At 39.8% G+C, this 23,590-nt stretch overlaps 2 protein-coding genes across 2 annotated transcripts in view; one reads left to right on the top strand and one right to left on the bottom strand.

Moving 5' to 3' along the window:
* The window catches only part of HRAS (HRas proto-oncogene, GTPase), a 59,494-nt gene extending 52,243 nt beyond the window's left edge, over positions 1-7,251 (bottom strand). Inside the window, exon 1 of the mRNA XM_083698633.1 lies at positions 7,230-7,251. The gene's annotated coding sequence lies outside the window, so the exon portion shown is untranslated. The remainder of the gene's footprint in view (positions 1-7,229) is intronic.
* Positions 7,252-11,497: 4,246 nt separating this feature from the next.
* LRRC56 (leucine rich repeat containing 56) overlaps positions 11,498-23,590 on the top strand; it is a 33,288-nt gene continuing 21,195 nt past the window's right edge. The window contains exons 1-4 of the mRNA XM_083698816.1: positions 11,498-11,637; positions 15,749-15,918; positions 20,392-20,479; positions 23,126-23,186. Coding sequence (XP_083554942.1) covers positions 11,607-11,637; positions 15,749-15,918; positions 20,392-20,479; positions 23,126-23,186 — 350 coding nt within the window. The 5' untranslated portion in view covers positions 11,498-11,606. The remainder of the gene's footprint in view (positions 11,638-15,748; positions 15,919-20,391; positions 20,480-23,125; positions 23,187-23,590) is intronic.

The raw sequence follows: 23,590 nt of genomic DNA, 5'->3' as shown, positions 1-23,590 counted from the left end.
AGATGGAGGAAGGAACTGAAATTAAAATGTAATGGCTTGGTTAAAGTCACCTAAGGAAATTGTGGCCCAAACCAGGTTTTGAACTGGACCCCTTCACCGCTGACATCGTCAGTCACTATACTACAGTGCTGTTTGAAGTCCTTGGTACAGATCAGGCTGTATTGGTTCAACACCAACCATGTATCTTTAAAGGAGATAGTCCCTGCTCTCATATAGTGTAAAGGCTATTCAGAAGCAAGTCCCACTGTGTTTAATGGGGCTCACTCCCAGGTAATTATACATAGGACTGCAACCTAGGAGCTTACAATCCAATCTTTTCACTAAAAGATATCTCACAATCCTGCATAATTGCCGTAGGAGCATGAGATATGGCATTGGTTGTAGAACTCAGTCACAGAGAAACTCAGGTTTTCTTTCCTTGTCTTTCATCATTCATTCAAAGTGTGTTTCCAACCCTCTGGGCTGGGAAGATTGGCATGAAAGTTTGTGAGTGATGCCTGACAAAATCTCAGCAGCTGGGGCAGGACTGGGGAACTGATTTTACTTCCTTGTTCTGCCAAAAGGCTAACAAAATTACTGTGCAATCCTGTGTATAACTTCTCAGAAGTAAATCCTATTGAGTTCAATGAGACTTATGTTCAGATACAGTAAGTTTGCATATGACTGCAGCTTGGGCTGTAATACTATTAAACACTTATCTGGGAATAAGCCCCATTGAAATCAATGGGATTTGCATTTTATGAACAGGCACACACAGGAGAGCACTGTTAGTTATCTAAATATAGGAAGCCCATGCAAATATTGATAGTTTGCATAATTTGTACAGGTTACAGAATTTAGGTGTCTGAATATAAAATTTGAATCAAATTTGCACAGAATTATTTTAAGGCCACTCTGGATGCCCTGCTTGTTGAGCATTCATCCTGACTTGCTTGCACAAAGCTTACATGGAGGTTATATTATACAGTATTCGGTCTTTACTGAGCATTTGTTCAGATTTGCTTGCAAAGGCATTATACTACAATGAGGATTCATCCTGCATTCACTCTGATATGCCTGCAGAGTGCTTAAACGTCTTCTCATCAGACATTTGTTCATCCCACACTTTTCAATGCATTTCCCCATCACTTTACAAACTGCAAGAAGCCAGATTATTTTTTAAAGAAAATTTGATGCATTAGGGTGACAGAATTCTTTAGTCCACTTTAACTACATAAACCTAAAGTTCTGGTATGTGCTTGAAACCCTCTTGGAAAATAGTAATAGTCCATAGGAATCCTTATTCTGTTTTGATTTAAACACCCACACCCACCCACAAAATACAAACACACGCCTCTGCTGAAGGATATACTTTTACAGTCCTGCAGCATTTATCCATAATGTTTCACAGATGGGACACATGCTTTTCGCTCTGAAACCAAGCAGAGTGTTTTCAGAACTGTCCCTTAGGAATCTAACAAAAATAATAAGGTCAAAGTGAATTGGCCCTTAACAAATAAATCAAATTCTTTTTGACTTTCATGCATTTAATTTTTATAGCACATGATAAATGTTTAAATCATTTCACATGGGCATCTGCGGGTAGAGGTCAGTGTCTGCACACATGCTTAGATAAACCATAGTCCCTAGATTCCCAGCTTTCACTAAAGAAAAGACAAAGAAAAGGAGGTCTCTAGCACTTGAGGAACCCAATATACGAGACAAAATGTGCATGCACTACTCTCATTAGTCTTGGGATACACCAGTCTGCTTAACGCTTTCAGTCTTTTAACCAATTAATTAAGTCAGAGCAGTGATCGACATTTAAGAAAGCAGATCTAGTCAATTAAACAAGACGGATGCTAGAGTGAAACACCTGTAGACGACATTGTCTTTATTTGTTTTTAAGCTTTTTATGATGATCTTTCTAGGTGCAGAAGTAATTGCTGCCCCATAAAAAAGCAGTCCTGGAATCCAGGATTTTAGTGTCGCTGTGATTGTAACCTCCGCCGCCTCCCCAAAAGAGGAAGCAGCAAAGACAATAGTCCATGATTTTTCCCATTCAAGGTCTTTCCATACCCAAATGTTTATTCTTTACTGTAAACATTTTAAAACTTACTATACTAATATCAATGCAGATAAAATCTATCACTATTATACCCATATTGTAGAGGGCAGGAGTATGGCTAAGAAAGTGTGGGTCATGCCTGTGAGATAACCAGCCTCATATAACCAACATGCTTAAGTCTTATTAATGCATGAAGGGGTTAATACCATAGAGTAAGCTGTGCTGCCAGGCTTAGCTATGTCCACTTCCCCTCACCTTGGGAGGAGTTAGGTAATCAAGGCTTTATTTTCCCAGAGTCTGAGAAGCTTAGCATGGAATGAGGTTTGAGCTGGTCGCTCCAGCTCAGTCACATGGCTCTCACAAGCCACTCTTCAGTTCCTATACCAATGGTTTAGGAACTTTCATCACTTTGTAATTAAGGTAGGTTTTACTGCATATGCAACTTTTCTGAAGCATATGAATTTAGAGAGTTTGTAAGTTTTTAACTTACCAAAAGGCTGGTCTTTTCCTATGCTGGCAAAAGAGGGATTTTTTTTTTGAAAGAAACATTTTAAGGGAATAGTTTTGAACTCACTTGGAGAATCCTGAGAGAACAGGATTAAACGCAGGCTACCTTATGAGTTCATGGCCAAGGCAAGAGCTGAATTAAGGACTTACTATCTTAGAAATCAGTCACAATGGTACAACAGCTTCCCAAAGAGCTTTCTTAGAGAGATGCTGCTGTAAATTTCTGCTGAGCAATGCCAAGGGTGGTGTTTCTTCACAAGCACATGCATGTATGTCATACCACTTTGCTCTTATTCCAGTCCAGCCTTGTCCTAGCTATTTATTGTGAGCATTTAGGTTGCCATACACAACTTCTCCAGGGCAATTGGAAAATGACATCAACACATAGCTATTTTAGCTAGTCATGTTTGACAAAGAGGAAGATGATGAATAGGATAGAGGAATATCAATGTATTCTAGAGGAAGGAGAAATGTCCCAAGTCTGGCTCTTGGTTGATCTATTGGCGTTGACTGCAAAAAGGATTCAAATAAATAAGTACATCTCGCATTGTCTGGTTATGGTAACACACACTGATAGTGTGAGTCAACTCATTTAAAGGGCTATAACACACACACCACAAACAAGGTTGCTAGGACAGAACAGCAGGTCTGAACTTTCATTAGAAGACAAATCATTGGAGCAAGAGTTACTTTTAGTTCTAATTACCAGCCATTTCTATACTTTATATAAACCATTCCTGTCAGAATTCCACCTGTTTTTCTAAAACCAAATTTAAGACTTTCAGATTGATAAACCTAATGAAGGATCGTTTTCAAAATCCAGCCGTGAAGCTCACTGAGTGAAGTTGGGCCAGTCACCCATCTCTCAGTCTAACCCACCTCACAGGGCTGCTGTGGGGACAAAATGGGGAGGAAGAGAACCATGAACGTCACCTTGAACTCCTTGGAGCAAAGGTAAATGGAATATAAATATAAATGTAATAATAAATAAATAATCAAAGCTCAATAGATTGTTATTTCAAGGCCATTACCCTGGTATAAAAACAACTTCATGATGAACACAAACTCCTTCCAGAGTATTTCAACCACAGATCAACATGCTTCTCTACAGAACTGTGAATGCCACACAACAGGAGTAACAACCACTACCATTGTGAAAATGTTTGTTGATTTGCTCAGGTTTCCTGTCCTCATCTGACTTGTTCAAGTGGCCCTACTCTGAGCATGTGCAGGGTCTATGACAAATTATAATTTGATTTTCTGATTGGGTCCTAGCATCTCCATGACTCTATCAGATTCCCCAGCAGCCCCTCTGTGGGTTCTCCGTGGGACAGATCCCTAACACTTAACACTATTTTCACCAGTGAAGTTAAAAGCATATCCCCCATTAATTTAGATTCGTGTGCACATGTCATCTCCCCACTGAGCTACGTCTACAAGTGTCAAAATGTACAGAGTGAAGAAGCTGAATTAATGCTCCTTGTAATGTGTGAAAATGCTCTCAGCCTCTCCAGCCTTTTCTTTTCACATATCCACTTGGTGTGTGATATGTTACCTGTGGCTACTTTACCAAGAAAACTTTTAGCAACTCTTTACAGATTGCTTCAAAGCAGCCCAAAAGCTGATCTGCTGCAGATATCAAAATTGATCATTTTGTCATATATATATTATAGGAAAAGCAAAGTGCTTCCTTTTATAATCACCTTGCAATATGATACAAGGACTTTGCCATGGCAACCCAGCTCATGAAACAGAATAATGTTGATCATAAGGTATAGGTTGCTATGGTGAGTAAAGCTGAGACTGGAGCTTTGCATCATCTAGCAAGCCAGGTTTGTGCCAATAAGAGCCCTTGCCAGGATGCACCAGAGATAGGGGTCAAGCTAAAAGGCTAGTTACCAACAAGAGACAAGGATGGGTAAAGTGCAGAGCTTTTAGCACACATCTCCGCAGCCAGCAATTAATAATTTCTCCAACTTCTGGAAAGAATTTAGGCTTAATCAGAAGTTAGGGGAAAAAAATTATTCATGAGCAGGTGTGATGTGGCACGGGAAAATCCTGTGTGATGTTCTGTTTGTGAACATAGAATCTACTCACTGTGATGAAACAACAGCAACTCATTGCAGTGCAGGCTGGGTGCAGGGTGCAATGCAGAACTGTGTAACTTGGATTTATGTTGAAAGCTATACACAGTCCTGGGCAAACACTGTTTGTAGGCAGGAACAAGTTAACTTAAGCCTACTTCACATTATGCAACACATCCGAACCCTCTAAAATGTTTCCCACCAATCACAAATGTTGTTATAATGCTTATCCTGTATATATATATGACTTCTGCATAGAAAAGTAACAGATCCTCTGCATCTCTTGCATTTAATGGCCTTCAACTCCGCTGCCTATGCTCCCCATCCCTGTCTATGTTCACTTTTCTTGCCAAATCCCCCTTCCCCACAACAAACCCCCTTCCCTTTGTCTGGGGGAGATCTCCCACTTTTGTTGCACTGTAGCACAAAAATGCCCTTATTTATTATTGCATTTATATCCCACCTTTTTTCTCCAAGGAGCTCAAAGTAGCATACACTCTTCTCATGCAAGCCCCACAACAACACTTTGAGGTTGGTTAAGCTGAGAGACAGCAACTGGCCTAAGGTCACGCAATGAGCTTCATGTCTGAATGTAAAGCAGGGCAGTGGAGTATGTGACCTGAGGAAAAAGATTTGAGGGCCAGAGAGAGGCCCAAAGGACCACATTCAGCCATCAGGCTTGAGGTTCCCCAACCCTGCCCTATCTCCCATCCAGACCATAATGCCAGAGGCTCTTTCCTGTGAGTAAGGAAGAGATCAGCAATAGGTAATGCATCACAGCAGCCATTACACTCTAAACCATGTTTTTTGAATTTCTCCTGATCAGCAAAACTCCTTGACACGAAAAGGAACTTTGTCAATTCAGGTAATGATTGGATTGCTGCCCCATATAAAACGTATGACTAAGATGTTCATCTGATGCTGAGGCACTAACACTGAGTAATTTCCCAGCACTCATTAGTAACACTTTTTTTATTTAAGAAAAGAAAGTATTAGCTATAGTTTCCCCGCAGTAAGCTCTTTAATCATCACAGCTTACTGGCAGAGGGATTTGTGGAGTAGCTTATATGATCACAAAGAGAATTAAATGCATCACACTTGCTCTGTATCCTGCTAAATGATATATTATAGAAGGAGACTGAGGCTGCTGGATTCCCATAAAGTAAGACATATAGATATGAATTTCAGACTTGGTATCCATGTAATATTAGGAAGGATTTTACAATGGTGTTATGCGAGTCCCACTCTGCATCTATTAACCTAACATTGCACTCATTCCACAGAACACATGACAAAGCATTTAACCATTCACCCTCAGCAATGTTGTGTGTTTCAGGCTATCTAGAGATATGTAATAAAGGTGCCAGGCAAGCATACATGGGGACAGTGGGGAGCCACCACAGAAAAGGCCCATTCTTGTGTTGCTGTCCTCTGGACCTCTCACAGAGGAGGCACACAAAGGGCCTCAGATGATGGCTGCAGGGTCTGGGTTGGTTAATCATGCTATATATACACACAAACACACTCTTATTTTCAAGTCACTATCTTCTCTCACTATCTTATTGTTTTCAGAAATTTAGAATCGGCTCTTTAGCTTTCTCAGGCCATGCCTATCTTATTCAGTCATCTGAGCGTGACATAATTTGTCCTCTATTGCAGCTCCAGAGGGAATTTGCTTTATCATCGTACAGCTTTACTGTCTACAGATCTTACAGGCTTCTGCATTCCCTTGGAAAACACCTCCCTGTGGTATTACACAGTGGCAATAATTCAGAGTCTAAATGACTCTTCTGGGATGCTGTGCTAGCAAGTTACAGCTGTTTCTTTAATAGGCTGCATGAACACGCACAGAGAAAAAGAGCAGGAAAAAGAAAGCATATCTTAATGCTTGTTTGTGAGCACTCTGAAAGAGTTGTTCCAACATAAAGTGTGATTTTACTCAGAGATTTCTTCTCCTTTAAGGCTGTGGATAGGGGTTTCACGGTCAATTTCTGTATTACATTTTTGTACATGCAGGCACCCATTTATGTATGTGTAAACAACCACACATACCCTAGCTTGCTTCAATGCATGCTAGGGAATGGATGTTGTATAGAGAATGGCTTCCCAGTAGGTATATGTGGAGAGAAAATAATAGTACAACCTTCCAGGCTGTAAATTTAGGCTTGTGCATTTGATCTAAAGTGTAAGTACAACCTTACACGCACGACCACACATTTGGAGCACGTGTACCAGGATAGCCAACTGCTATTGAGGAAAAAGGCACTCCTACAAGCCTGTGGGGATTTTCCCTTACCGCGTTTTACAGACTCTCATATTAGACCATTCATTTCCTTCAAGCAACGTACAGCTCCCTATTCCCAGCACCCAAACTGCCCACCTAATCGTCTCAATCATGCGGTTTCCATACAGAAGATTCTTGATCAGCTTTTCGTAGGCCGCAGGAAAGATCTTCCTGGAGAAAAAGGACAAATACACAACCCCTCCGATTTAAAGCTTGCAACTCGACTGCACACTTATCCGGACCAGGACTATCCCGGTTGCACCAGCGCAACTTTCTTCCGAGGGAACACGCTTCAGACGTGACCTACCCATAGCTAACCTCCTCCACGCAACACCTTCGGGGCGGGCAGAAGCCCCCAAACCTTCTCCGCAGCTCCTCCTCCCCCTCACGCGCAAAGCGGCGCCCTCGCCACCAATCCGGCCCCGAGGCGGTGACTGGCTCCGGGGCCCGCCGTGCTCATGACTATGTAATACGAGTATTCAAATCGAGCCGTTGCCGAGGCAACTCAAGGCCCTGTTACTCACGCGAATCCCTGGAAGTACCTGAGGAAGCACCGGAGGGAACCCAGGGCTCTCTGCTTCGTTGGGGCTTTTTTTGGCGGGAGCAGCCCCTTCTCTCTCTTTGCTCCTCTTACTCTGGGGGTAAGGGAAAGGGTTTTTGCAGCCCGAGGAGACAAGAAGCCGGTAGGCGAGAGACTCCACCCAGGTGGGTGAGAGGCGGGAAGGGACAGGAAGAAGGTGCCGCCGCCCCCTGCACTGTTTTAACAACTCTTGGTTTCAGTATTACCTGGAAGCTTTGCCACTAAGACTTGATAAGGGACATGTACTCTGCATATTCGCGGCGAGCATCCTTACTGGGGCCGAGTAGTCATGCTTATTTTGTGGGGGGGTCCTCTGCTAGCATGCTTGTTGGGGAGCAACCGCATTGAACCCAGCGGGGTTTCCTTCTGAGTAAACATGCAAGGGATAACACTGCATGGCTAGAATCCTTTGATCGCTTGCCTAGGATGTTTAGATCGAATCATAGAGTTGGAAGGGCCCATGAGGGTCGTCTAGTCCAGCCCCCTGCAATACAGGAATCCCTTTGCCCAACGTGGGGCTCAAACCCCTAACCCTGAGATTAAGAGTCTCATGGTCTACTGACCGAGCTATCCAGGTGGGAATGTCATTTCTTGTAACTTGAATCCATTGCTTTGGGAGAAAATGGCTTAGTTCACTGGTTTAATTCCAAGTGGATTCAGGTGGAATCTTAAGTGTGCATACTTTTTAGTAAGGATGTTGCAAATGGTAAGGCTTGCTTCCAAATAAGCAAGTTATTGTTTACTTCTTGTTTGTGATGGAGTTGATATATGCTTGCAGTTCATATAGCTACATCAAGAAGAACTTTCTGACAGCAAGATCTGTTTGACAGTGGAATAGACTCCCACAAGAGGTGGTGGACTCTCACCTTACTTTTAAAGCAGAGGTTGGATACCATTTGTCATGTATGACCTAGTTGAGATTCCTGCATTGTAGGAGGTTGGACTTGATGACCCTCGGAGTCACTTCCAACTCTACAATTCCATGATTCTATGGCTCAAGCAAACAAGCCATGCTGTAAAAGTAAGGCAAGCACAAACATCCTTCCTTGGGGTCACTAAGACAGTCCTTTTTGACTTTAGATTTGGCATCAGTTAGTCTGAGTGATCAAAAACCCATAGGTTTACTTTTGGGAAATTGTATTAGATGCCAGCGGATAAATATGTTTTGAATAACTTAATAATGTTTGTGTGTTTCTGATGTACCGTATTTTTTGCACCATAACACTCACTTTTTTCCTTCTAGAAAGTAAGGGGAAATGTCTGTGCGTGTTATGGAGGGAATGCCTACGGGTGGCATGCCTACGGATTTTCCTCCTCTAAAAACTATGTGAGTGTTATGGTCGGGTGTGTGTTATAGAGCGAAAAATACAGTACCTTCAGAGCTGTCTGTCCCTTTGTACACAGAATTATCTGTCTTTTAGCATTTGCCTCTTTTATTTATTGCAGGAAAAATTTATCAGGAAGATAAACAGTAATAAATAATAAACCAGTGGATTTGCTTAGAGAAGATTGAATGGATGACAAATAAATGGAAATAGAATAATAATTCAAAAGCATCAAAAATGTTAGACAACGGATAAAGACAGACAGAAACCATAACACTTGTGATAGAAAAAACAGCTTTGTGTTTGAAGCCCAAAGCATATTTGACATAAATACTTGCCATCATATTGGTGACATTGCCATTATGAACAGCAAGAAGAAATAACTGGAGGTAAATGCAATTCAGGAAATTCTGGACAAATGCATTACTGATGAGGCAACTGCCTTCATATTATTTATACAAACTATTCCTCATACCATTTTATTTCTTGTTTCTAAAATGCAACAGAAAAAGTTGCAAAATGCATAATGGCATTTAAACATACATGTTTTGCAGACTGACTTGGCCTTAGATTCTAATGTACGTTACCTGAAGTTTGCAAAAGGAAATTTCCTGTCCCTACTGTGGCACTGCCCCTCTGCAACCAACTGTGCCCCTTGAAAAGCCTCACTGATGGGCTAGGAGACATCTTCAAGCAACATAGGATGGGATGTGGCAGCCTCCAGAGGGATGGGGTGGGTCCTAAAACAAACATATCAGATGTCAAAGGCCAGGGTAAAGAGATGCCTCTTCAGCATGCAACAAAAGCCATACAATTTAGGTCCCAAGCATGATAATAATGTATGTGAAGTACTTTTCATGTACTAAAGCAATATGTAAAATACTTTGCTGCTTCCTCTGCAAATTTTAAAGTTGGGTTTGGATTTTCTGATCTAGTTGACTGAGCTACGCTGCCAAAAACAAACCCTAACAGCCCGCTTTTGTGAATGTTTATTAAAAGTGTCTATTAAGGGGCTTATTCCCAGGTACAAAGGATGTACATAGGATTACAGCCTAAACCAGGGAGGGGAACCCTCAGGAGAGAGTTTCAATTAGTCTTTCTCTTCCTCCACCTTCTCCCACCTTCTGTTCTCTCTCACCCTGGAACTCCTCCTCACTGCTCCTAAAACAGATGGGCAACCTTTTTTCTGTCAAGGGCCACATTCCCTTGGACTGCTAATCTCCTGGGAGTGGGCAGAGCCAGAATTACTGGTGCTTATGATGGACATTAATTCAGAATAAAGACTACTCTGTTTCAATTTTCACTGGCTACCTCAAAATAAAAATTCCTAATCCCTTACAGGTCTACTCAGAAGTAAGCCCCACTGTGTTTGATGGGATTATTCTTAAATGCAGAGGATTTATTTATTTATTTAGTACAACAGACCAATATAGCTAATGTTCTGGAAAGCAAGTGAAAAAATTCCTTTGTGATTCTGGTGTGTGCGCGAGTGTATTCAGAAGCATAGTAATTTGATATTTGATAGTGAGGTGGGGAAAACTTCTTTTCTGGAAACCAAACAACTATGAAAAGGTTTTTTTAAAAAATAAAAAACTCATCAATTATCTATAAAAAACCCTATCCTGTGTTCTGAAATGACATAATAGGTGGGGCACTTAAAAGTCAGGAAAAATAAGGAGGAAAGGAATGGAGAGGAAAGACCTCTGATGTGATGGAAGAATGAGGCAGTTTAAGGAAGCATTGGGGCTGCATAAAATGTGGCCTGCAGCTTGCCCACCTTGATCTTAAAGATGGGAGTAAGCCAGGAAGGACATCTGCCATCAGCAAATATATATTCAGTAATGGGCCAGCTTGTGAAACAGTTCACTATGATATTCATAACGTAAAAGCCCTCCCTACCTTTGTTTTCCCTTACCTTTTAGAATTGTATTCAAATAACAGTTCTGACATTGCAGGATTAGATTGTATAGAATGCAGCCTGATACATAAATGTGGGCAAAAATAGTTTTTAACATTAGGGACTGATTGGTGTAATAGCAGTTTCCTGGTGACATCATAGTAAATCTTAGCTGTGAAAAGATTTTTTTTCCAGAAGAGGCTACAGGGCACTTTTTGCTAAATTACACTTAAAATGGCATTCACAGCTTCCTGAGGAGCCAAACCCTATATACAGTCTATAGCTTGCATAGATTTTCTTACTTTTTATTTAGTAGTGCTTAAACAACTGCTATTGCCTGGGAGTGTGGACTGTAGCAAAAGTCTATTGATTAATTTAGACACTGTACCAAGATTTTCATCAAAGTTATATTTTGGAGCTGAAATGTAGAAAGGATAAGTTTGATTGTTAATAGAAATATGTGTCAGAATGGGTGTTATATTGTCAAGTGGACAAATTATGTATTTAAATGTGCTTCAAGCTTCAGGAAGGGAAGAGGAAGGGGGAAAGTTATTGAAATATATTGGATATCAATGCTTTTTTTTTTTTACAAAAAGCTTCAGGTCTAAGGGCATTTAGAGCAATAATTTCTTGAATGTCCAAATTTGGCAGTTGTCGTGATACTCTGAGGTGCAGAGGTGGTGGTGGTGGTAATTGGATTGATAGTTAAACTGATACAATTATAAATTGCTTTTTTCCACAGATTAACACCAGAGAGAGAGAAAACATATTTGTACTGAAAATGGAAAGAGTGCTTGCAAACTGACCTGCTTGCTGGACAGTGCTATATCCGTTACACTCCTTTAGTTCTTCACATGCTTCATTTGTAGAATCTTGTAGTGGATGACAAGTGCAACACTCCAGTTACTTCCAGGTTAGTCACTAAAACACACTTATGTGTGGGCTGCTCTTGAAGATAATATTGGAAACTTCAGTTGGCTGAGAACATTGTGGCCAGATTTGTGCCTGGAGTCAGCAGGATGGATCATATTAGGCCAAGTCTGTTCCACTTTCAGTTTGCTTCTGGGCTCAATTCATGGTACAGTGGTACCTCGCAAGACGAATGCCTCGCAAGACAAAAAACGCGCAAGACGAAAGAGTTTTCCGTTTTTTTAGTCGTTCCGCAAGACGAATTTCCCTATGGGTTTGCTTTGCAAGACGAAACGTCTTGCGAGTTCTTGCAAGTTTGTTTCCTTTTTCTTAAAGCCGCTAAGCCATTAATAGCCGCTAAGCCGTTAATAGCCGCAAAGCCGCTAAAAGCCGCTAAGCCGCTAATAGCCCTGCTTCGCAAGACGAAAAAACCGCAAACTCGCGGAATGGATTAATTTCGTCTTGCGAGGCACCACTGTATTGGCTTTGTCCTGCAAAGCCTCTAAGTGACCTGAGAACAGCATATCTCAGCAACCACTTCTGCCTTTATGAACCAGCTCAAGCCAAGCACTCAGGTTCTCAGACTCTCCTTGTCTTCCCTTGGCCTATGGAAGTAGAGCTGGCGGAGAACAAGAGAGTGGCCTTTTCCATTGTGCCTAAACTATGGAATAGGCTCATTAGGGAGACCTGCTCTTTGCCAGATTTTAAGTAGGCTTTTACCTTATTCCATTTGGCTTTGTTGTGGTTAGAGCCTCTGCTGATGTTTTTGGCTTGCTGTTGCTGGTATAATTTTATGATGCTATTTTAACTGCTGGTATAATTTATTTATTTATTTTTGAATACTTTAAGCTGAGATTTCTATAACAACTAAATCATATTTTTCTAATACAAAAACAAAGAAGAAACATAAAAAGCAAGTTGTACCACAGAGTATGTACAAAGTGACTAGATGACCCTTGTGGTCTCTTCCAACAGTTCTATGATTCTGTGATTCTATAGCAACACTTCTGAGGTTACAGACACTTGTGTGCCCACCAGTATTTCCTATGGCACCTGCAAAAGGTCTCCATAAATATCCCCTAAAAATCTACATTGCATGGGCAATTGTTTGCTTTTGATGCTCAGCTTGTGTTTGCACTGGCTCAGCCTCTCCTACATTGACCTCGCCCCTTAAAAATGAACACATTTAATTGGATGCCAGAACTCAGTGCTCATCCTCTTTCTCCATTTGAACAAAGGAGAGGTGCAAAGAACTTATGTGTGAGTGTGGTGATGGATGTAGGGGTCTTTTATCCAGTTGTTGGGGAGCAGGGGGTGCGGCATGTCCTCACAATATTGTGGTCCTGTCTTTTTTCTGCTCTTTTAGATCTGGCAGCCATTTTGTGTTATGCCGTATCCTCATAGCGACTATTATGTGACTGGCATTTGGCATACTTTATCAGAATCCCAAATGTTCCCAGCGACCCAAAAAGGTTGGCAGCTTCTCAACTTGACGTTCCAACAAAAGATGCTACTATTTTGTCTATCCTATGTCAGAACTAAGAGCAGTTTAGAAGTACTGTTGTATAGTTGAAATTGAAAAATCCAATATATCATAAAATATTGAACTGCATATTCACAGTGGGTGGCGGCATGCTTCCAGTCGCATTGCACTCATTGGGAAAGGAAGGTGGTGAGATGGCAAAATTAGGAGTGCTCCAAGGTGGTTGCAGGCCAGCAGCTGCACACACTCATTCAAAACTGCAGCTGCCAACCTGGAAGTCCTCCATCTTTGTTGCCACCACTTCACCCATAGCCACATTTCAATAAGCACAATACTGCTGCCCCCAGATGGAGGACATCACTATCTCCGCCCTGCCCAAGCCACTTCCATAGATTCATACAGATTTAACAATGAATCTGTGGCACTACACCAGTTTAGCAGTTTTCAATAACAGTACTTAAATCTCTTCTTTGCCCCTTTACAGTTCAGTAACTCTACTAATTGCTCTCATTGAACCCTGTTACTCGTTTCAAGAGTTCTACTGTTGTATTACAGCCTATGACAGAAAGATCTTTTTTGGCCATGAGAAGCTCAGGTCATTAGGCACTTGAAATGTTTCTCTTCTTGCCTGCAATCTAGTTGCAATGAAAAGGGGGAAGTGGTCTCTCTATAAAGCTACCATGGGTGTGGTCCTTTTGTGCAGCGGTTTTGCTACACAAAAAGATTCTAATTTGGGCTATCTTTTAATTGCTCCACTGTTAATTTTATTGCATTTTACACATATGGAGCTGGGCATGAAAATTGAAAATGTTGTTCTGCTTGCTAATTCAGTTGTAAAGCAATTACAAGTTCCAGATCGATATTGGGAAGTATAAAATCAGGAGCGTAACTTCAGATATTAAACCACGAATTGATTTTCTTGTCAAACCATAAGTAAGTGTTGCTCTAATACATGTTTCAGAGATAAGAGGGCATTTTGCACGGCAACTGTAGTATTTGGAAGCAGTGAAATAAATCATTTTATTTCTCGTGTGTTGATTAATTCTTTAGGCGCACCATATAGTGATTAATGCATTCTCACCATTGCATTTGGTTATATAGGATTGTTTTACCACTTCTCCCAATTTAAATAAATTCAATGCTTTTTCACCCATCAGGAGACAAAATGGTAAGATCTTGCTCCCATTCATAATTTATATATTTATTATTTATTAAATTTATATACCAGCCTATACCAGGAGGTCTCAGGGCAGTTCACTTTATGACCCTATAGGTTTGAATTTGTGGTAACTGGTGATTGACCAGGAAAGAGCACTTGAGTTTCTCATGAAAATGTCAGCCTGGTATGCGGCAGTGTTAGAAACTGAAATATGAAAGCTAGGAGCTAAATGGCACCTTAAACCTAGGTTATGGGCGCAACAACAGAATGTCTAGGTGCATTTTTTTATAATGAATACAAAGCTGAAAATGAATGAACTGCAGCTAAAATATTATGTTCATTTTCCACATGGTCTAGTCCTTCCCCCGCCCACCCCCCTAATATTCTTAAGAGGGTCTATTCTCCAGGCTTCAGAGAGTAGATGGAAGTGGGGAGGCAGAAAAGGGTCCTCCTTTCCTTCCACTCTGCAGTCTTAATCTGAAATCTTAGGCGCAGTACTGCACCAAGCTCAGAAACTGCTCGCACTAATGAAATTCCCTGTGGCAAAATGTGCCTAGAACCATGGGAATTTCGAACACTGCATATTAAAGGTGTGTCCGATTTCTACATGGTTTGCAAGAAGTGGGTATCATTAGACTAGAATGCAGGGTCTTCCAGCAAAACTGATGTTGGGAGATTCAGAGCATGCAGTTTATACAGTGCATAGTTAAACTTTGGAATGTGTTCTTACAAGACAGAGTGAACTTGGATGACTTTGAAGAGAATTAGACAAATTCATGAAGGATGGGGCTCTCAACTAATACTAACCATGAGGACTGTGTTCTACTATTTCTCTGTTGCTGGGAATCACAAGTGGAGAGAGTTGCTATTGTACTCAGCTGCAGCTTGTCGCCTTCCTATAAGTATCTGTTTGAACACTGTAAAAATAGTATGCTGGACTAGATGGATCTGATCCAGCAGAGCTCTTCTTATGCTTTCACATTGTTATGTAATTTCAGGGTTCCCATGATGAGGCTGTATAAACCCTTTACTTTTTAAATAAATGAACTAGTTGAATTTCTTTCATTTTTCTCTAAATAAGTAAAGTTTTTAGTGCTACTTTTATTTCTGGGTTGAATATCACTCTTTCATAGTAGTTTTATAGTTTTTTATGGTTATTAATTGACAACTTTGTTTGTTATTGGTTCTTGTAATGACTAAGCATTTGTGGGTGAATATAATCTAAAAGGAACAGTGGGGGTTGAATTTTATTTATTTATTTTTTTGCCCAGAAACAGTAATGTATCACAGTTACATATATGTGAAATGAAATGTGAAATTCAGGGTGTATAGGTGGAATATTTTATACCTGTTTCAATGTCATTGCAATTTTAACACCACACTATCTAGATGCATCAGACAGACTTTGACTTAAGAATGTAAGAAGTAAGTGCTGAAACCAAACAAGTTTCTCTTCCTGTGGTTAATGTTTAGGACATTCTGGGATGGAGCTAAGCTGGAAATTAGGTCGAGTCTCAAGACCAGGTTCTGCTACAGTTCGGGTCACAGATTTGGGTCGGCAAGGTCTCCTGAATCCCAGTCCATCAATTAAAGATGATGATGAAGAACTACTTGTGAATGAATATCTTTCCCCCAACAAACTGGTATGTAGCTACCAATTTAATGCATCTGGAATAAGATTTCTGGAATGAAAACAATCAAATTAGGCTTGCTGATATACATTGCATTAATGTGGCATATCTGATGGACTTCCAGTTAAATTGAACTACTGGAAGATGCTTTTGGTACTCCTGGCTATCTCTCAGGCACTTCCATAAACAAATATGACCAACATGAGTATTAATCAGATCCTACAGAGGAGGGTTAAAAGATCCTATTTTACAGTAACCTTATTTCTGTTTAATAGCAAAAGGATTAGAACAGTCTATATTCTAACATCACAGATATGATTAACATCCCTGAATAAGAGAAGCAGAGAGCTGCCTCAGTATATGGGTCATACATTTGGCACATATAAATCACTCAATTTGTTATGCTAGTGGGCTTCCTCTAGCATGGTATTGTCAACCTTGAATGTAAGTGCAGTTTGCCCAGCATCTCACTCACATTCTTTGAGGCTTGCTTGTTGCTACCTGATAGTTTTAAAAGCAATAACTGCATGGACTGGTCCTGAGACCTACCGCTGACCTGAAGCATCCCTTCATCCACCTTTCATTGTCCACAGAAGAGCCAATGTAAAACACTGCTTCCTGTGTGTTGTGCAAAGGAGATAAACTTTCAAATTTTGTTAATATTTGAATAATGTTTTGTGTTGGTAAAATAATTGTGCTGTAGGAAAGGGTATGAGTCTGGATTCCCTTGTGACTATGGAGTTTTTATGTTGTAGCATGCATTATTTACTCGGTTACTAATTAAGGGCTGGGAAAGGCCTGGGGTGCACTGGAAATGGCTCACATCTGCTGGCAGGGGGATAGCTAGACAATAGGCTGCATTTTGATGGGATGAAGATGATAGAAAACAGGCAGCGACATGCAATGGTAGACAGGGCTTTCTGTGCGAAAGGAGCTTCAGCAAGGCTGCTTGTGGGCCATTTCCTTTTCTTTCTGTGTGGCAATTGAAGGAAGGGAAACTTTGATTTTAAATGAAATTTGGGGATTTCAGCGCATAGACTTTTCCCTTCAGACGCCATGCCTCTGTCAGTGAGAAGCAGACTATCAAGTGAAATTTCACTAAGAGATGTAATAGAAGCAAAGGCGTAGGAGGGTTGACATCTTTATCAAAACAGGAATTGTTTTTAGAGTGAAAGCATTTTATTTGGAAAGTGTAGGATGTAAAACCATCAGGATGTCCTTGCCCTGATCAACATACTGTAACAGATTAGCAAATGTCCAATCTGATCTCACTGTTGCAGGGATGGGAGATGAAATGTTTAATGCTCTCCTACATTAAAAAAACCCAAAAGCATCTCATTTTACATACAGAGCTAGTAAAATTAGTTTGATCCCCTATCTGCAGTCTGAAATGAAACAGCCCAGCAAGACCCATGCCTGGTGAGGCTTCAGTCCTAAACAATTTAGCCCTTCAAATATTTGGGGCCTGTTTCCATCCCTGCTGACCTTCTTGGTCTCGTGGTAGTTCCACCTTTCTCAGAAGTGTAGGGAATTGCAGTTCAGGAGGGAGTTTTATCTGTGGCAGTTCCTAAACTGTGGAACTCTTTCCCACAGGAGTGTTAACAGCCCCTTCATTGCACAGCTTTTGCCCTATTCTGAAGAAACACCTCTTTACCCTGGTCTTTGACAGTTAAGGCATTTCATTTTGTTGAATGTATATTGTTCTGTTCCATTTAGAATGGTCTTGCTTGTTTATAGCAGCAACAGTTTTATCTGTGTTTATAGTTGTATAATATATTGTTGTGGCCTGTTATGGGATGTTATGATAAAGCGTGGATAAGAAATATTATAAATAAATAAAAAACAGTGCTTTTTTCTAGGGCTATGCAGGGGTACGCATACCCCTAAACATTTTGTGAATCTAAGTTTGGCCTCATTGAGGGGCAGTATTTCAATATGAGTAGGAAAATGAGAGTACCTTTGAACATTTTTTTAATAGAAAAAAAGCACTGAAAAGAACTAATTTGGTTTCAGCACCAACTCAAACTCTTCGAGTTTTCATGTGTCAAGATTTTTGTAATGCGGTACTTACCTTTGACAGTTGCATTCTTTTTTGCCTAATAGGGACTTTCCTTTGGCCTGAAAGTTTTGAGTGGGCATTGTTGGAGCAGTCGCTTCCTGATTTTTAAAATATAGATATACAATATTGCCAAGGAAACGCTAACTATGTTTGCAGCACGCTTTAATAACAAGTCTAATGTAACTATTATTTGACCTCTTGTTGCTCAGGTTGAAGCAGCTGCTTCCATACTGTTAACTTCCTTTTGCTTTTTCAAGTTTAAAAATAGCACTGCTGTTCAACTAATTGATTAGAAACAAATTTCCATTATGTCCTTTTTAGTGTTTAGAACTCTTTAACGGAACAGTAGCAGGAAATCATTTTCTCACCAACACACTTACACAGTCTTAGCATTTTTTATAGCTGGGAGAAGACTCTGTTAGCCTTTCAGAAAGAAGACACTATTTTAAAATTGCAGCTGTGCATGCCTGACTTTTCCTTTCCTCTTTCAAAACTATAGGTCCATATCCTACTTACTCTTGGGTGTGGTAGTGTATAGACAGTTTCAAACCAGTTTGCTCAGCATATTTATTACTGCAGTGAGCGTATTTCCTTGTGCGTATCCTTATGCATTTATATCTTTTTCTGTCCTCTCTGAAAACAGAAGATGAGTCCAGTATGAGTCATGCATTGAGCATACAGTCAGTATTGTACTACAACAGCTAGTGCTGGACAGTGTATAAGTTTGTAGTAAAAAGCAAGTTTCTAGTCCTCATGGTTGTAGAATGATTCTACGATTCTATGAAATAAGCTTGAAAAAGTGTTGGTTATTCTGAGTCTATTAAGTCTTCTAGTGCTTAGGATTTTTTTGCTCTGCATAGCTTCCTGCCTTTTTCCATGGAGCCATGACAGTGTGCCTACCCTCATTAACTTTCCATTATTAAATTTGATTTATTAGTACGCACAATTGAGAATGTGGTGTTTCAATTAATATAATTGTAAATTATATTTTGTTCAGTAACTAACTTTTAGTACCCGGATTGCTGATTTTCATAAATTGTGGTCATTTATTTTTAGGACTGGAATGTGCACATATATGCATATGCAAACAGATGATAGAAGAAATGCTTTTCTCTGAATAATAGATTTGATGGCATCTGGGGATATGCACTTAACTGTACTGTTTTTCACAGAAAACTAAAGTTAGTGGGTTCTATCTAATATTTTTAATATTCTTCCTGTAAGACCTATTGCAGTCGTTAAGAGTCGTCAACAGGCTCATCACAGCTATCTGCCAATCACCCATTCCCACCACCCTTCTGAGTAATACCCCTCCCCACCTTCTCACTATATAGAAGGGTCTGGAAACTTCTGTTTCAGTGTATCTGAAGAAGTGTGCATGCACACGAAAGCTCATACCAAGAACTGACTTTAAGGTGCTATTGGAAGGATTTTGTTTTGTTTTGACTATGGCAGACCAACACGGCTACCTATCTGTAACTAATATTTTTAAGACAGAATTACTTCCTTTTTTCTTGGCAGATGATTACTTTTCAAAGTTGAGATAAATGCATTTGACAGGGAGGCCACAGACAGAATGAACCAGTTGAAAAACATTTCAGACAGTTGTTGAAGTTTTATAGAAAGGTGATGTGAGGAGGAGAATTTTGTTCCCTGTTGAAACTTTTGTATTGCATGACATATGCAATCTAAGAGGAGATGCTATCCCATCTATGTGCTTTCCCTTTCCTTTTTCCACTTTGTTAATTCTTTTTTAATTGAACATTTATACATTTAAAAACATTTATACTAATATTAATCTTTTAATAGAGTTCTGCCTCTTTAGTTATAGAGCAGAAGTCTTACATTAATATATATATGTTGACTGCGAGGGCTTTAGGAGCCCTTCAGAATGGTATGCTAAATAGGTGGTGTCCTACATGGTTCTTGCAAAGCCTTAAACATTGACTGCAGGTCTAAGGTGCCATATAAAGGAAAAAAGGAAACAACTTTTGTCTACTTCTTATCTCTAGTGACTATATTTTCCTATTTTAAACTGCAATGCTAACCACACTTCTCTGGGAGTAAACCTCATTGAATTCAATATAACTTTCTTCTTAGTAGATTTTAACACTGTTAAGATTGTGCTGTTTGTCTCTCGAAAGAGGTTTCAAGTTGAGCATTACCAACTTCCCATCAGTTCTGGGAAACTTAGACTTTACCCAAGCATCTCAGCTGTTTTTCTTTCTCTTTCTAATTCTCTGTTGTATTGCTACATATTTCCCACCCTTCTGTAGAAAGCCAAAGCTGTATGGATGTTTAGCACAGAAGCTAAACATCAAGTTTGGGGCCTTTGTGTAGGACTGCATTACTAGCAGAATACTAATTTCTTTGTAGAATATTATGATAAAGGATACAAGTTTCATACTCTTTGCTTATTGTTGTAGAAAACACTGACTGGGCTAGATGATCTGCGTCAAGTGAAAGCTCTAGAGATGCATGTAGACACAAGAGAGAACAGCCTTGGAAACTTTGGTGAGAAAACATTTTATTTTGGCTCAGACCCTCTTAGCCTTTTATTAGAGCCCATTGTGCTGCAGCTGTGAAAAAGGTAAATTCCATGCTCAGGGTTATTAGAAAGGAACTAAAAATATAACTGCCGTATCACAATGCCATTATACAAATCTATGGTGTAACCACATTTGGAATGCTGTGCAAAGTTCTGGCTGCGTCATCTCAAAAAGGGTATTGTAGAGCTGGAAAAAGTTCAGAAAAGTCAACCCACATGATCAAGGGGATGGAGCAACTGCCCTATGAGAAGAGGGTATGACACATGGAGCTTTTCAGTTTAGAGTTAAAGGGAGTCATAAAATCATTCATGGTGTGGAGAAAGTCAATAGAGAAATCTTTTCTCTCTCTCATAATGCTAGAACTGATGGACATCCCATGAAGATGAATGTTGTAAGATTCAGAGCAAACAAAAGCAAGTACTTCTTCACACACACCAGATAATTACCGTATTTTTCGCTCTATAAGACGCACCAGACCACAAGACGCACATAGTTTTTGGAGGAGGAAAACAAGAAAAAAAAGATTCTGAATCTCAGAAGCCAGAACAGCAAGAGGGATCGCTACGCAGTGAAAGCAGCAATCCCTCTTGCTGTTCTGGCTTCTGGGATAGCTGCACAGCCTGCATTCGCTCCATAAGACGCACACACATTTTCCCTTATTTTTTAGGAGGGAAAAGGTGAGTCTTATAGAGCAAAAAATATGGTAAATGTTGGCATTCTTTCCCACAAGAAAGAGTGATGGCCACCAAGTGGTTAGCTTTAAAAGACGATTAGACAAATTCATGGAAGGAAAGGCTGTCAATGATGGACTGCTGCTGAATGTCCATTGCTGGTAATCACTAGTGAGGAGCGTATGGTTGCACCTAGGTTCCGCTTGTGGGTTTCCCACAGCCATCTGGTTGGTCACTGTGAGAATGTGATGCTGGACTAGATGAGCCATTGGCCTGATCCAGCAGGTTGTTCTTATGTCCATTGGAGCTAAAGAAAATCTCTTTAATATTAAAGAGGTAGAAAAGTTCCAAATGGAGCAGCTTTCTTTCTGGGGTTTTTCTTGAGGGAGGTGGCATTTATAAAGATTTCATTTCTAAATACTGACAGGATTTACATTCAAAGCAAGCTGAATGAGCTCTTATTTGAAAATACTGGTTGGTAAACTCATCCCTTATGCTACCAGGTTTCTTTATGGAAGAGCCACAAATCAGGTTACCCGTGGCACACCCTTATTTATTTGATTTTTGCCTGCTGGCAGGCACACTAAGTTGATTGTCTGTCTGAGGCTGCCTTCTTCTCTGGGTGAAGAAACAGTTTAATGAAAGAAAATGAACTTGAAGATTTCTGACAAAAAGAAAATAGCCTTCGTTAAATATGCATACGTAGGGGAAAGCATTTTGAGTGCATCTGTTTCATGAAGTCTATTACTTACAGAACTTTATCCTGTAATAATTTGCTTTGTAATACTGATTATGACCTAGAAATGGGCTCATATAAACTATGCATAACAATAATCTACATTAGCAGCAGTAAGAAAATGCTTGTGCTACAAAAACTTTAAGACTTATTGAATGATTCAGAAACTTGACAATTAATTTGAATCTTATTTTCTACCGTAACTGCATTGTAAGATCAAAATGGAGACTCCCCACCCCACTTGCATATGGGTGGAACAGAAAAGAATACAGAACACATGTACACCCAATAACATTTCACTCTTATTGCTTATCTTTGTTTTTGCAAGTGCTAGAGGGTGTTAATTAATTGAAAGATTTTTAATAGTTTTTAATTAATTTTAATAGTTTTTAATTAATGGTTTGACTAGATGTTGTGGCCCTAATGATTCGTAACATACAGAATAAGAAAAATCTTGTTTGAAAGTGTGAATGGTCACAACTATGAATTATTTCTAGATAATACAGTGGGTGGTATTTAATTAAGTTTTACTCAGAGTAGGCCCACTGAAATTAATGCAGCTTAGTCATGTTCATTAAGTCAGTGAGTCTGCTCTGAGTAAAACTTAGCTGAATACCCAGTTCTTTTAAAACAAACAAACTAAGGTTCTGTGGATAAATCTGAAAAGAGGGGGACATGGATAAGTCAGGAAACATTGGCTGGATACAAGCAGGAGTCCTTGGGAGAGTGTTGAAAAGGCTTTGCTTCCTGTAATATATACACATACAAAAATACAACATTCTGCAGAACCTGTTTGACCAGCGGTGAAAATGGGAAGAGTGTGCACACCACAACAACAATCCTTCTTTCAAATCTTCTTTAAATCTGAGAGGTGAGGGGAATAGTTCCCAGCAGAAACAGATGTAGGACACAGGGAGAGGTTCTCAAAGTTAACTTTTAAAATGTCAAGTTACTAGTGATGTAAAATATAATCTGACAGTATGTGATCACTTCCAGGCAAGCCTTCTCTTGGTAGGGATTCTTCATACGGCATTAGTCAGAGAAGATACGTTTCACCACAGGAATCAATCAGAAATTATGGTGAACAAATATATAAGCTGTACCATTAAAACACTTCAGTTATGACATTATATGTCTAAGAGGATCACACACAGACTACTTTTACCAAACTGCAAATTGTTCCTTTTCTTCCCTGTTCTTATAGGTGCTTATCTGCCTAATCTAAAACAACTGAAACTGAATAGCAGCATGCTTATGTCAGTGAGGTAAGGAGCTATAGTACACAAAGTCCAGAGTACGCTTTTACTCTCTGTCCCTACCCCATAGCAGCACCTCTCAATAATCCAGAGTGAGCTAGTTCTGAATCTGCTATATACAGGGAAAATCTTACTGTTGTTCTATTGCAGTAATAGGGAACTTGTGGCCCTCCATATGTTATTTGACTACAACTCCACTGGCCAAGTTATTTTCATAGTGTTTAAGTGTGTTTTGCACTGCTTTGGAAATGAAAAATGTGAGGTTTCTACTTTTATTTTATTTTTTACTGGATGAAGTGGAATGCTTTTGCAATCTTAATAAATTTCTGTATCTCAAAAAATCACATGGAAAGAGCAAATATATCTCGATACCTTTTAGAAAGACATAAGCACTACTGACGATCTGTAAATAA

The sequence above is a fragment of the Podarcis gaigeae genome (genome assembly GCF_964106915.1).
Source record: "Podarcis gaigeae genome assembly, chromosome: 1".
Lineage (NCBI taxonomy): Eukaryota > Metazoa > Chordata > Lepidosauria > Squamata > Lacertidae > Podarcis > Podarcis gaigeae.
This window is presented reverse-complemented; position numbering and strand designations above follow the sequence as displayed.